This window comes from Synchiropus splendidus, chromosome 7 (assembly GCF_027744825.2).
Source record: "Synchiropus splendidus isolate RoL2022-P1 chromosome 7, RoL_Sspl_1.0, whole genome shotgun sequence".
Taxonomy (NCBI): domain Eukaryota; kingdom Metazoa; phylum Chordata; class Actinopteri; order Syngnathiformes; family Callionymidae; genus Synchiropus; species Synchiropus splendidus.
This window is the reverse complement of record NC_071340.1, coordinates 20,833,273-20,848,909: the sequence shown is the minus strand read 5'-3', so window position 1 is coordinate 20,848,909 and position 15,637 is coordinate 20,833,273. Positions and strand designations below refer to the sequence as shown.

Here is a 15,637-nt window from a genome sequence, read left to right as displayed (position 1 = left end):
TGGGTTTATTTAATATTTAGAAGGTGGATAAAGCAAACAAGTAAGCAAACAATTGACTTATCGATTCCTCATTTAAACAGCGCCGTCGTTCTCGAAAATCCGGTTTATTTAGCAATTTACGAGGCGGCCCTGAAGGCACCGCGTCTGAACAGCTGTTTGTCTGTCTGCGCATGCTCCGCGTGGCTCATGAATAACAGTAGGGACACTAAAAGGTGAGGAAGACAGCAGTTTTTTTATTACGGCTCAATGAAAACAAACGAGCAACAGCACCCATGCGACTTTCTAATCGCTTCAAAGTTGCTTGAGAAGCAACCGAAACTGAGTGTAACTCTGCTCGTGGATTTCTTTTTTTGTTTACACGCGTTTGTTTACATTCGGTCGCAGCTTTGTTTTGACTATTTGTCCTGTAGTTGTAGAAAGTAGGGCCATTTATAAGGAGATGGATGAGTGAAGACGATGTTTTCCAACCCTAACTTTGGATTTACCGGTTCAAGAAGTGGCACGCAGAGCGACGGTGCTGCTGTTTCGCTCGGGAATCCATCCTCCTGAACCTGCTCCTGCCCTTCTGCCTGTTTCTTCTTCTTCTTTTTTAAATCGTTTTGCTGATCCATGGAGTCTGTTGGGAGTTTTGAGTTCAACAGGAGAGACCTGATTGGCCATGGAGCCTTTGCAGTTGTTTTCAAAGGCAGACATAAGGAGGTAACTTCTCAACAAGCCTGTGTTTTACTCACCACTAATTGCTTGTGTGTAGTACCTAAATGTATTAAAGTATATATCTGCCTCTCAAGAAACGTGACTTGGAAGTCGCCATAAAGTGCATCAACAAGAAAAACCTGGCCAAAACACGCTCTCTCCTTGCAAAAGAGATTAAAATATTAAAGGTATAATTTGGCTCTTATTTGTTGGGTTGCTTCTTTGTGCTTTTAAAACAGCTGTGTTTGCTTGAATTTTAGGAACTGAAGCATGAGAGAATTGTCCGGCTGTTGGACTACCAGGTGGGTGTCTTGTCTTTGAAGGAACTTTTCTTGGCATTTGACAGTTTATATGAAACACCGTGCAATGTTGAACACAGATCTACTGACAGAGCTCCAGATTGTGTTTAAAAAAAAAAAAAACATGTTGGATGAATGCATCGCTCACATGACTTTCTATTCATTTAAGAATACGCTTCCTAGAAAAAGCATCGCAGATGTGGAAATTGATATGCGCAGATAGCCACTTAGGTAATCAAGGTGATCATATTTTGTTGCTCCACAAGTTGTATCATCGCAGCGTGTGAGCTTGCACTCTGACACTGGGGTTTTGAAATTTCCATGTGACTTGTAAAAATAACCCCATTGAGTATTTTTGGTGCAATACATCTGTTGTCCTCTTGTTATCAGTTTTTCAATGATTAACAGTGGAGTTTTTTGCCTGTATTTTTTACAACCCTTCATGTGTACATGGTTTTCGCACCGGTGCCACACTGAAAAGACACATACGAGCGAAGTACAACTTAGGTCGCGCTTGCAAACACCTGTTTGAACGTTTGTTTGAGTGAATGAGCTTCTCACCTTACCGTCACCTGCCTGCCTAGCAGAAGTGCGTGAGCCGATATCTCAGTGTATGTGACAGATGGCAGGAGCAGCAGCTTAAACAATAGCTTAAAAACTCACAGCAGACACACAACAGCATGTGTTCCTAATGACACTAGATTATAACCTGCGATGCCAAACCAGGCAGAACAAAAACGCTGGTGGGCCATGTGTTTTCTAAGAGCATCTTAGCAGGATCTGACCAAAATATATTGCTATTCTTAGTCTGATTATGACACCCTAAACTGTTCACCCCTTCACCTCATCTCACCTCACAATAATAGCGAGCTGAGGTGCCAAGCTAAGAGAGTGTTTGGTGTCAAACTGGGAATTTGGCTCGGAATATCCAGAAACACCATCAGTTGGGTGCCAAGGCTAATGGAATATGAGACATTGATGACCATTATATTATTACAATAACTATCCCAACATCCTATTTATTTATAAATAAATGTATAAATAAATCAAATAAAATAATAATTAATATTTGACACAATAAATAAACAAATTTTAGTTTGTCAAAACACATTAATTGTGTTATAAGACCAGCCATACTGATAACAACATACTATAATAATGCAGAATTTCCAAACACATGAATCAAAACAGCATTAGATTAAAAAAAAAGGCTTTTTTTTAATGAATTTACTCATCAATAAGCACGATTAATATGGCCTTCCTTTTAAATCATCTAAAAGCATATCTGCTGTGGATTACAGCCATTGTTTTTGTAAAGCTTGGCAGTCACTCGTAACCTATAAAACCTCTTTTACTACAAACCCTTGAGATTTATGACAAAGAAAATAACTTCACACAGATGGACAGGCTTTACTGGAGTCAAGAATAAATAATGACATGTTTTATAGCTGCACTTCTGAAACTTTAGTGTCTTCTGACATGGGATTCAATCCCCCATTTCTTTGAACCTTCAGTTTTTAAAAGTTTTAAAACTTCACGCCACTGTGGTTGTTGTAATCTTCATAAAGTGTATTAAAAGATGTTAATGACTGAGCAATTTTTATGCTTTTGATCTGCAAATCATTTTAGTATCGGCTGTCTCTATTGCTTACAGCTTTAAAATGCAGTGACTACTTCAACTGCAGGTGTTCTTGGCGCTCTACGAGTTTATCTGGGCTAACCTTTGACTCTACTATTTTGATGAGCATACTGTTTAAACTGGCTTTTTAATAGCAAAACCTTTATTTTAGTAGTTGTTGTTATAACCATGTTATTCCACCTTTCCTTATAACTGTTGTCTGCTCCCTACAGGAAATGGGTGGATGTGTGTATCTCATCATGGAGGTAAGAAGCTTTAAAAATGACAATGAATCTGCTGTAGTGTCTCTTCATCTGAGCTTCTGTATGTTGATTTTCTTGCTTTGTTTCTTCCATTTAGTACTGCAATGGCGGCGACCTGGCCGACTATCTTCAGAGTAAGTGCTGTTTTGGTCTCCTGTCCTGACAGACTTGGACAAAATGAAACAGGTTGTCGACTACAAGGGCAGGCCGTTGTTACGTGTCAGCATGTTTGGACCTGCTTAAGTTGGTGCTTGTAAGAGGCTTTTTTTCTGTGTTTTAGTGGAATAATAGGATTTTACTCTTGGCAGGAGCCGGTAAAGGCATGCGCTTGGTTCCCACGGATGCTTAGGCAAATCATTTGAAATACTAATAACAACCATAACAGGAAAGACTAGTTAGAAAGAAAAAATATATGGTTTTATTCTTCATAGTACTACATTTCTCCGACTGCCCTCTCAGTTGATTTTCTTACCCTGAATGTACAAAACCAACGACAGTATACACCAAATATTTTGGTAAAATGCTGGTCAATGTTTGCTCCAGTGCCAGCGTCTCTTATCTTGCAGACGTTTGGGTGACTGCCACCCGGCTATTTGTAGCAAGTAACACTTGGCAGGGCTAACGTTGTGCCCAAATGACCTCACCCATCTGTCGCACACTTAACCCGGTCTGGGGGTGGAAAATCACTGGCCAAAGAAGGACTAGATGTTGAGCAAAAGAGCCAATATTCCAATAAAAATCAAGCAATTCTGCTGATGTGATGACAGGGGATACAGTATTAGACTTAGAAATGTGTCAACAAAATGTTTATATGGAAATCAAAATGGGTTGTCATGCCTGTTTTGTTCTTTCCATTGTACCCCTAACATCGGACATGAACTTGTGATATGAAATGTCAACCAGGGTCTTCATAGAAAAACATAAATTCAGAATGATATAAAAAGGAAACAAATGACATATTTTAAAAAATGCCTTTTAAAAGTCTCAAATTGGCCTTGGTTGATTCTGTATTTGCCTGGTTTTCAATACTTGTGATTCCCGTTTTGGAAAGTGTGTTTGAGTGTGCTATCCAGAGAGAGGTCACAGGGGGCATTCCACTGAGCGCTGTTGCTGAGGAAGAGATGACCACAGTTCAATTCCAGTTTGAGGCAAACCTCAGCTTGGGTCCTTTTTCTCATCAGGTTTTTTTTCTTGGGGTTCACTTTGGACTTTGGACCAGGGCGCCCCCTGCCTTTTGCCCTTAGTAGCTGGGATTTGCTGCAGCCTTCCGTGACCCTGAATAACAGGATAAAGTGTCAAATAATTAATAAATTCCTTCTGAACTCCTCCGCTTAAGGAACGATTTGATCATGTTGTACCTTTTTTTAGTTGATGGTGTCAGGATTAAACAAGCTCAGCCTCATCGCTGCAGCTTTGCGTCCCGTCATGGATGATGGACAAATCCAAGGATCATGAAAATATGCGAAACTAAACATGGGATTGAAGTGATAACTATTTGAACCTGCTCTCTGCTGTTTGTAAAATGAAGATTGTACTGGTCTACTGCTGCTTACCAAACAGACTGATGAACAAAAGTGCCCACAGACACCAGGTACTATGAGAGTACTGTCATAGTCATCTACTATAATACCACACTGCTTTGACTGACGTGCATTTCGGGGACTTTTCAAGAACAGCTATGACTGATTTGTCTCAACAGTGGCATAAACCCTACTTTGATAGTGGGCTCACAAGACCTTGGTGCAAAACGAATGTGTTAATGGTTGTTAACAAATTTGGCATTCATCTCAGTGACATTTAAAGATGAAGATTCCTGGTAAAAAAAAAAAAGAACCAAAAAAGTTGAACTTCACATTCTGCAAATTGATTAGCTGCACACGTCAGAAGTCAGGTTACAAAAAAGTCAACAAGTGATTCATTCATTGTCTGTGTCATGTGCTGCAGCTGCTTCTGAGAATGGAGTTGTGTTTTAGTAAATGTTGGAATGCAGGATGTGCTGTGACTACGATGGTTTAATTGCCCAAGCAAGAAATGGTTTATTTACACTTAATTTCGACTCCGTATCTCGCAGTGAAGGGGACGTTGAGTGAGGACACGATCCGAGTCTTCCTTCAGCAAATTGCTCAGGCCATGAAGGCTCTTCAGAGCAAAGGCATCGTCCACAGAGACCTGAAACCCCAGAACATCTTGCTTTGCCACCCGCATGGACGCAGGTCCAGTTTCCATAACACTAGTATCAAGTTAGGTAACTACCTGATCTGAAAATTCCCTTTTGCCTCACTGAGTATTTGCCAATCATTCATTCTTCTTGTTCTCCTTTCTGCAAGCGGATTTTGGGTTTGCCCGTCACCTTCAGACAAACACCATGGCAGCCACTCTGTGTGGCTCACCCATGTACATGGTGAGTTGTTTACAGCCTTTTATTGCTTCATGGTCTTCTCATGTTCCTGTGATCGTAAGCGGAGTTGTGTGTCTGTGTTGACGCAGGCTCCGGAGGTCATCATGTCCCAGAGCTATGATGCCAAAGCTGATCTTTGGAGCATAGGCACCATTGTTTACCAGTGTCTGACTGGCAAGGCCCCGTTTCAAGTGAGTAAGCCTCCCACTAATGCTGATTCTAAAAATGTGACAATGGACTTGGAAAGGTTTACCGAGCAAAGCATTACGTAACCCCTGTGTTGTGCACGCTCAGTTCTTAGAAAGGCCCACTCATGCTTGTCAACACACCGTTGGTTATGATACATCCTTTTCAGAATTTAGAAACACAAGTGGCACGCACCTCTTCTACTCCTCTACGAAAACAGCAGCATGAATATTGCTGCACAAACTCACTCCGACTCACTCCGCTGGCTATATCTAACTCTCTTTGTCTTCATTTATCAATGCCAGGGTTGTAAACATTGTACCTGTTGAAGCTATTTCGGGCGCAGTTTCGTTGAATGTTGTTTCCTAGACGGACAGATCACTGAGTTCATGCAGGTCAAGGGTTCAAAAGTGAGCTCAGATTATGGTCCTGGTGTTTATTCGGCACGTGAACTCATCTACTTCTCTGGAATATCAGACAAAAAGCTGTTTATGTGATGAGGATGCGTCACTTTTTGTGCACAGGCCAGAACACCACAGGAGCTCCGTCGCTTCTATGAATGCAACAGGACTCTCCTGCCACGGTTGGTACACACACACACATGCAAAAACACATGTGCAAACGCACTCAGAAGTCACACGCAGGAGGCGACCAGCGTTTAGAGGGAGCCCTGTTAGCAGTTTCAGCTTTCAGCGGAATGAAGTCTCTTTGCTCTCACTCGTGCTTGTGTGAATCATGTTGAGCGTGCACACGTTGCCAGTTCACAAAACTGATGCAACCACACAGGCAGACACATGTGCTCGCTGACAGTTTTAGAACTCAGTATTAGGAGAAATCAATACCACAGGAGCAGTCATCTGGAACTTTCTAGATGAACATCAATAATCATTTAACTCAATGCTCATGACAGATACTTGAATCTATTTTAGTCATTTCAGTAGAAACAATTTTGAAAAGACTCAATTCAGGTAATAAATCTTCGCCACGTTTGTACTTTGCCGGCCGAGACTGGATCTGTTACCCCTTATCTTCTGCCGTGATAAGTCAACACGGGCCAGCGTGTTGGAAGCATGGTTTGTTGTTTTCTTGTCATTCTATATTTAACCTGGCTGCGCGGCTCCGTGCCTACACTACTATCATTTTCCACATGACCCACATAGCTCAGCAATAATTCCAACCCCTGGTCGGCGTTATTTTTCACTGGATTCTAATTTCACCAACTTAATCGGACAAAATCAAAATAAATATATTTCTCTTAAACACAGAAAATGCTCTCAACTGATGGTGACACCATCATCCATGCTTTTTGTACTTCCGGGTTGCATAATTGCCCTCCTTTCAATGATCACAAATAAAGTGTTGTTTGTGCGTCTTGTTAGGTAAGTGGGTATTTTTCAGTCGATAAATGACGAACTGCCTGAATGTCAGATGGTTAAGCAGCGCAAACACGTGGGAAGATTTTGAGTGGTTTGACCTTGGAGTTTGGACGGTCACACTGAAGACCACAGGCACCAATGAAGCTTTTCTATGGTGTTAATGGTGCAGTAGTGAACAGTTGTGCTTTTGAATGAAGTCACTGGCACGTTCAGAAACACTGCATTGATCAATGTGAAACCTAGTAGCATATAACAGTAACAAAGCAACAATCCTGAGCTATTACAACCACTGCTACAGCAACTGTGTTGACCCACTCATAACCCCTTATAGTCAAATGCAAACCTCTTGGGCATTTTTATTGAAAATAGTCATAAATAATTTGAATCTAGCCCCATCGTTACTTTAACTTTTTCTTTTTTTTCTTTCTTTTTTATCTTGTGCCTCATTCTTTGCCGCTGTTGTTAATGCTATTGTGACAGAACCAACTGACTGAATCAATGTTAAAACCAAAAATGGAGAAAAACACAACAACAAATGACAGAAAAATCATAATTATATAAGGTAGGAAATGTTGAGAAAGAAAGTTCTGTTTAAACGTCAACTTGATGTGTGAAAGTACATGTAGTTTTGCTGGTCAAGAAGGTCCTTATGTAAGTGAAAAACTAGTAACAAAACATGAAGACATCCGTATCCACCACACCTATATTAGCCAGAAATGTTTAATTTAAGGTTTTAGAAGTCATGACTTCAAGGTTTCAAGTGTTTTCCTTGTTTATTTTCCAATCCTAATAGCTAACATGGGACATTCAGTGTCATTCTTAAAACTTTTTTCCTGTTAGCCTCGGTTGTAAATTTGGTTTCAGCACGCAGGCTTTTAGTGAATCTTTTGTGTAGTGAAATGATTGTCTGAGTCATAGTTTTCCACTGCGCTGTCTGCTCTTAATGGTCACAGATGTGTCCAACTGGGGTTAAGGATTTGTGCTGTTCTGTTGGGAGTTTAAACCAAAAACGTTTTTTCAAACAGGATCCCCAAAGAGACTTCCAGCCACCTCAGACAGCTGCTCCTGAGCCTCCTTCAACGAAACCCCAAGGATCGAATCAGCTTCGGTAAGAACATCCATCAGTGTCTCTTTCCATCCATCACCTTCATTGTCTTGTGTTTGTCTTTTGCAGATGAGTTTTTCAACCATCCTTTCTTGACAACAAGCCTGAGCTCAAAGAAATGTAAGTGTATTTTCTAATGTGTTCCGGTGTGGTGCTGATGGCACTGGTGACACAGATGGATGTTTTCACAGCTGCTTCAACTCCCGTGGTGCTCTATCCAGGTTCGGCTTCAGGTAGCTCCTCCAGTGGCTCCTCCACATCCAACCAGGCCTCCCCTCAAGTGAGTAGCTCAGACCCCTGTATTTATACTTTAATGTGCTTCCTCCATCTGATAACAATCTCCTCAACTTTTTTTTTGACAAAATCAAATGGATATCATTTTAAAAAGCTGATGAGAAATGCAGCCACATGGCTTTCCCAAGTCCAATTTGTTTGTGTTCTCTTCGTCTCACCAAAACATTTTCCACTCGGTCAGCATTCCGAAGGAGAGCTGCAGTGCATCCAGCCGACCGTAGTGGAGCCGGCCAGACAGGACACTCCTGAACTCAAAGCAAAGGCTGATGAGCAGAGCAGCTCGTTTTGCACTGAGGATTTTGTCATGGTGCCAGCTCAAGTCCAAGGTGAGTCCGCTCTTTTGACCTTCATGCACCATCATCATTTTCAAGGCCAATATAAGCATGTTGAAAATGTGTGTCCGTGTTTGTAGGCGACTGCAAAGTCGAAGGAACTGGGTCACCTATCGACAGTTGCATGATTTACAGCGGGTGAGTCTAAACAGTACATTTCTCAATCTGAATGCAGGAATATACATCCACATACTGACAACACAGCAACAGATTTGCAGTTGCTAAAGATGTATTTAATAAAAAACGAAAGTCAGAGTCTAGTGAATTCCTAAGACAGAGGATACCTACTGCTGACCTCAATATGTCTACTTCACTGCCCCTTTTAGCACCACTCCAAACCCTGGTAACAGAAGAGCACCCTAAAACAAATAAGCTGCATGTTTTTAGAAAGTGACAAGCATTTACAAACAAATAATAGACATTACAGCTACACTTTTCATCATATTTCCAGTCAATTACCCAATTAAATTGTATATCTCTGGACAAAGTATACTTGAAAAGGTCATTTACAAATGGTAAGACATATACTCGATTACCGTAATTTACGCACTATGGAGCGCAACAGAATATTAGCCCCACCCACTCAATTTAAGAAGGAAAATAGATCTTGTTCATACATAAGCAGCAGTGGTCTATAAGCTGCAGGTTCAGTGGTGGTGTCTGTGCTGTGGACAGGTCAGTGGTGCACCGGCTTAAAAACACTTTTCAAAGGGTCCAGCATCGCGAGATTTTCTTGAGCGCTGTTCTCACCCGAGTGCCCGAAGTTCCGAAACCACTGCGGGTCTCAGCGGCTGCTTCTGGATTCCAGACCTCCAGGAGATCAACTCTGTAGTGACGGAGCTGTGGACACACGGGTGAATACAGCACATTTTGAGTGCTTTAAGGGTAAAAAAAAGGCCTCTGATTTCATGGATTTCATCGCCTCTGATTTAATCTGATTTCATGCCTGTAAAAATCCATATATTAGCTACGCTGTTGTGTAAACCGCAGGCCTCAGACCGCGAGATAATCCGGAAATTACGGTATATAAAATACCACGCTTCATAACAGAGTTAAAACTGATGTTTGTGAGAGAGCTCATTTATCCAGGTCATCTACCAGCAAATATCCGGTCGGGTTGCCATATTCAAAACTTTATTTGGTGCTAATCTTCAAAACAACTTCAACTTCCAGCTGCTCACCTGTGGTTGAGAAGCTTGCCGTCGGTGCTCGCAGGGTTCTGCCTCCCTCCCCAAGACTGCACTGTCCTGCTAAACTGGCCTGGTAAGAGGGTAGAAACACATGAATGAAGATCATTTCCTCTCAAAGGAATGACAGAAGATGCTTATGTTGAGCCTTACTTTTTCTCACAGCAAACCAGCCGAGTTTGTAATTCACAACCGCAGCATCTCGCAGCCCATTCCTGTCCCTACTCAGGTCCAAAACTACCGGCGCATGGAGCAGAACCTGCAGCCTGCAGGCCTCCATGGCTCCACCAGGTCAGTTGAGCGACTCGCTGACTTGACTGCTGATTTCTCCAAGCTGATTCTTCTTCACTGGTTTCAGAGTCAGACTCTATGGGACTGGCAGCAACAGCAGCGGGGAAAACTCGCCTCGATGTGGAAGTGATGGTGCTCGACGATCGTCTCCTGTTGGTCAGTGTTGTAATGTTGAGGACTCTCCACATGCCAGTGCCGCGGCACAAGCACATGTAAACACATGCAACAAAAACAAAATCACACCAGTTTCAAAATCAACACAAAGTAATTCAATATTCATCTGTTTTATTTGCAGCATTAGGGATCGACTGAATGTGTGTTCTTTTAATTAACACTTCTATTTGTACTTGTTTTTAATCCCCTTTTTACCCTCTATTCTCCGTAGGGGGCACCACACCAAAGGCTTCACAGCAAAGTCTACCATGCGATACCAGGACCGGACAGATCACGAGGCATAATGGCGCAGAGGTTTTTTCCAAGGTTAGATTCCTCGCACTGGTGCCAGCAGTGTTGTAAGGGTTGGCAGTCTGCTGCGGTTGCACACATTAAAAGTTGTTCAAGGAAGGAAAAGCAATCGCAGGCTATTCAGCTTTGAAAAGAAACTGTCTTGTGGTCATCGAATGGACAAATCACCGCTGCTCAGATTGTAACTGTGAACCTGGCCTGGTCAACTCATGGACCTTATAGGAGCTATAGCAAGAAGCACTCCAACTACTCTTAGTGCAATTCCTGCTGCATCTGATGTGAAAGCAAATGAAAAATGACTCTTCATCAGCTGGCCCTGGTGGCAGTAGGCCGCGACGCATCAGTCTTGCTCAGGAGCTCAGTGACAACAGCATGTCTAGAGCTGGCATCCAACTTGCCACCTCTCTGTCATTTTCAGCAAATGACTTATTATTCATATTCTACTTAAAAGGTTCTGAAAATACAATGAATAGCCAGCTTAGTTCCATTTTTTTCCTGCTTTGTAAGCAGTAAAATTGGCATGGCTTACACATATGTTTTGGAACTGTCCCGGAATTCAGATATTTTGGCAAAATGTTCACTTGGTAATATGCTAAATGTTGGGATACAAAATACCCTTTTCTGGAAGTGTGCTTTACCTTGGATATCTTGAAGGTTCTGCTCACAAATCAGACTCATACCTGGTCAAAAACGTTTTGGTAGCTGGAAAGAAAATGGCTCCAACCTGCCGCACCGGACATTGGACAATGGATTGACATTGTTCAATAATTGTTGATTATGGAGAAACTCACACTGAAGTTGAAAATCAAAGAAGAACCATTTGACCGGAGCTGGGGAAAATGGTTGAAATAAAAAAATAAAAACAAACAAATTTAATGTAAATGTAAAATAATGTAGTGTGAAATAATATAATTATTCCACACAGACACTGTAATTATATTATTTTATATATATTTTTTTCTTTTTTTTACGTATTATTATATGTGTGCGATTCAATAATTGAATTTCATATGTGCATCAATAAAAATATCAGTTAGAAAGAAATTGTCATGGCTGCAGTACAAGTAGTGCTAACTGGTGCAGTCAGTGTTAATCTGTCTTATGTAAGAGACATGTATTATTTTGTTTGTCATAATTTTTGGCTAATTCATCTATAGCAATGTTTTATGCTCGTACCCCAAACCCTTTTTTTCCATGGTGAATCATAATCCTTTGTATCCAAGTTCTCTATTGATTAATCTTTGCTATTATGTCATTACTGTCCCAGTGACCCATATTACCAAGTTACATAACCGTATTATGAATTCAAAGGTGAATAACTTTCTCTTTTCCAAAACAGGCACAGTCCGGGAGGCTCAATCGAACCAAGACGGTTCCAAACCTGCAGTCTCCAGACCTGACTCTTGCTGTCCAGGGTATGGTGGGCAGGAGCCCTGGCAATAAGAAGGGGGCTTTCAGAAGGTCAGTTTATTATTTATTATCTCATTTTTCCCTTAAACCATGAATAACAGGTGTTTGATTTTGACTGCGCACATTTCTGTTGTGTATTTTTTAGGTGTAATAGTATATGTTGTGGCTGTCTTGGTCACAGTGAAGTAAGTGAATTGTCGGCTCAGTATCCTCTGCTTTATCCATCCTCAGGTCTGTGAGCACTGGGAAGCTGTCGGAGAAGCTGCTCAAGGCTGCGTATGGAGCTGCTTTTCTTCACTATGGAAGTAATGAGAGTCTAAAGCCCGAGCGGAGCATGGATACCACAGGTGCTTAATTGGCCTATTACTATTATTATGTAGAGCTGAATAAGTGTGAGCGTGTGAGTCTTGAAGATTGTAAAGTCAGTGATTCATTTTTCCCTTAAAATGTTTTTTTAATATCTTTCTGACTACTTAGTTTGCGAGCAGCACCACCTGCTGGCTATAATTAATTATTCTATTCTTCAGATTCCCCTTCTCCTGCCGTCTTCACTGTCGGTTCTCAGAGTGGAGGAAACTCTTCTCCTGATAGAAGGTGGCTCACTGGTATGTTTTTTTTTTTCTTTTATTCCCTAAAATTGCGAAAAGTTTGATATTTTAAAAAACTGCCAAAAAGAGATTTTACAAAAGTGTGGTTTGAGCTCTTTTTATGTGCATAATAAACCACTGAAATGTAAAGATATTTTTATCTTACATCCAGGTTCGCCCACTTTCTTTAGTTCTGCGTGGCTTCTGAACAGAGGAAGTCCTAGAAACAGTGAAACAGACTCAATGGAGGCTGCGCTGCACTGCAGCCTGGTCTTTCTTCCTCCAGAGCTTCCTGAAGATACAGTGATGGAGGTAACTGTGAACAATGTGTCATTCTAAATGTGTCGACGGCACGATTAGCTTGTTTTAGGCGCCTTTCGGATTCTTAACAATGTGTTGACATTTTCAGCAGGCGCATTCAGACGCATTGAGTGACCTTCAGTTCACTCTGGCGTTTGTCCAGTGCGTCATGGAAGTGGCTTCCTCTAAAGACCCAGGGCAGGGGAAAATCAGCAGCCCTGACGTTTCCTTCTTGGAACAAAGTTTGGTGACGGATCAGATCAGTCTCCTTAGCAGAGAGTGGAGGTGAGAAGCCTCAGAATTACATGTTAAAAGCGTCTTCATCTGCTTTTATTTACCATTTCACAATATGTATTTTAACAGCACGGCAGAGCAGTTGGTGTTGTACATGAAAGCTGTGGAGTTTCTTTCTGAAGCTTTGGTTGCAGCCAAAGACGACATCAAGCAAGGTCGTCTAATCCCTTCCTCCACAGTCAAACAAGGTGGGAAAACAAATAACTATGAAGCTCAACGTACCTGCCATTGTATAAATAGGAAAAGAGTGTAATTAAGCTAATACATGATATGCTTATAATGTGTTTTAATTATCATCATTTCATTTTTTTATGATTCTGAACATAATTAATATTCAAAAATGTATTTAGTGTTGAATATCTTTGAACAGAACTGAGGGTATAACATGTAATTATGATCTAAAGGAACTTTATTATTGTCATTTTTATGTTTTTTTTTCCCCCCAATATATTTTATTTATTTATTTAGATGAATAAGAACTACTGTTGAGTGTCACTCATGAAGACGATCTAATTTAACAAAGAATAAAAAGAAAGAAAACTGAATAATATTTCAAATTCAGATAATATTGAGTGATGTAATGAGTACCATTTCTTTTGTAGCTTATAAGGGCCATGTAAATGGGGGCAAGGGCCACATGTGGCCCACGGGCTGCATTTTCCTTCACATCTGTGTTGAACGATCAACTGAAAGATGATATTCATCATGAGGTGGACAACTGTGGTTTGACGGTATATGTAGATCGAATATGTCTTGCCTTGGGCATGTGCAGTACTTTGAATTACCCTGCAAAAAAGCTTGAAAATAATTCAAAATATTTTTCAAACTGGCGGGTAAAGTAAGGCACATGCATTGAATCACTGGCTATGTATTTGTAAATGGGTAAAAAAGAGTTGGGAAAAAAACGAAATTTCAGGATTTTTTTTTTTTTTTATCTTAAGTAACCAATGTCTTGTGTGTCCCCTGCAGTGATAAGGAAGCTGAACGATTCATACAAAAGCTGTGTGATGAACTGCCGCTCGCTCACTGACCGGCTGCAGACTTTCTTCCTGGACAAACAGAAACTCATGGATCGCTTCAGTGGCCTCACAGCTGAGAAGCTCATCTACACCCACACAGTGCACATGGTGAGTTCAGCAGGTGATTCCATGAAAACTTGGATGAGTTTTCTAACCTTCCATAACCACTTTTAGGTACAAAGTGCGGCGTTAGATGAGATGTTTCATTGCGGATGGGCGTCTGTCCAGCGTTACAATAAAGCCCTACTGCTGATGGAAGGGCTTTCTCGCATGGTCATGGATGACAGAGACGTTGAAGGCATCGAGAAATGTAAGCTCATGGTTACGGGGATCAATTTGAACTCTTTAGGAGCCTTAATCTATAAACTCTTCTATTTTCAGGCAAGCGTTGCATCGAGCGACGCCTCGCTGCTCTTCAGGCTATACAGAACCTGTGAGTCTCTCCTCGATTGCACAGAAGGAGGAGGAGAACTGCAAACAAGCACTTTGATCTTCAAGGGAAAGACCACTGGAGTCTCCGCTCCTGTCCCGACACCCAGTCTACTTGACACAGCTGCACAGAAAAGACTGGAGCGCCTGTTTTAGTTATTGAGCCTTTTAATTTACATTTTGACAAGAAGGAATGTGTCAGTATTTAATTTTGTTACATGTTGCGTTGCGTTCAGATACATCTGATCATGTGGCAACTGACTTGTTTTACTTGAAGATAGAATTGTGTGGACTGAATGGCTAATTCTCCATGTATGTCATGATGTAGGATGATGGACAAAATGTAGCCTGCAAGGTTCAAATGACGATGACATGACCAAATACTGCCGATGTGTAGCAAGACTGGTGAAGCTGTGCCTGCTGTTTGTTTTGTTTTGAGTTTGAAATTGAAATACTTTGCCATTATCTTTGATCATTTTAACACAAACAAGACATAAAATGACTCGTGAATGTTCTGATGTATGAATGAAAAGATCATGATGTCCTTTGGGAGTCATTTCCTCAGGTATGAGACACTTTAAGTGATCAACAATCACACATTTGTTTGTTTTTTCCCTCAAAAATGGAGGAGTACACGGCAGGCTTGTGTATTTTTGGCCCTGTCTTAGAGATGATTGTAGTGAATATTTGCTAAGTTAATGCGTCAATCATGAATGTTTAATGCCCACAACACCTTTTTTAACTGCACATCTGTGTTGTTTGATTGAGCTCAAGTAACTGCCTTGTCTAAAGTTTGTCTTCGCCAAACTGTTTTGCCATAATATGTTTAACACTGAATTGTAAAACAATGTTGAATAAAGTTATCTTGCTTTGCACTTTTGTCTGGAGTGACAGCATAATTTAATTGTAAAACATTATATATATATATATATATATATATATATATATATATATATATATATATATATATATATATATATATATATATATATATATACATACATACATACATACAATTTGGCCCATTTACTCCTTGAAGTCAAAAAACATTTTTTCTCTCATCCTTTTAGGAAGCAACAACTATTTTAGGT

The 15,637-nt window shown here is 40.7% G+C and overlaps 1 protein-coding gene across 2 annotated transcripts; it reads left to right on the top strand.

Moving 5' to 3' along the window:
• The first annotated feature begins 201 nt into the window (after window positions 1-201).
• Window positions 202-15,377, top strand: ulk1a (unc-51 like autophagy activating kinase 1a). 2 transcript variants are annotated; one of them, XM_053870355.1, is made up of 27 exons: window positions 202-699; window positions 789-881; window positions 954-995; window positions 2,844-2,876; window positions 2,971-3,007; window positions 4,945-5,118; window positions 5,201-5,274; window positions 5,361-5,462; window positions 5,982-6,040; window positions 7,859-7,941; window positions 8,008-8,058; window positions 8,130-8,218; window positions 8,414-8,558; window positions 8,645-8,702; window positions 9,738-9,827; window positions 9,917-10,042; window positions 10,110-10,198; window positions 10,428-10,522; window positions 11,847-11,968; window positions 12,149-12,264; window positions 12,445-12,522; window positions 12,677-12,816; window positions 12,917-13,089; window positions 13,168-13,286; window positions 14,068-14,225; window positions 14,292-14,427; window positions 14,499-15,377. In XM_053870355.1, exons 1-27 carry the CDS (start codon window positions 610-612, stop codon window positions 14,552-14,554), a joined length of 2,628 nt encoding a protein of 875 aa, XP_053726330.1. In that variant the 5' UTR covers window positions 202-609; the 3' UTR covers window positions 14,555-15,377. The 2 variants fall into 2 exon arrangements, with proteins under 2 accessions (XP_053726330.1, XP_053726329.1); XM_053870354.1 differs by having other exon boundaries at window positions 12,914-13,089.
• The last annotated feature ends 260 nt before the right edge of the window (window positions 15,378-15,637 follow it).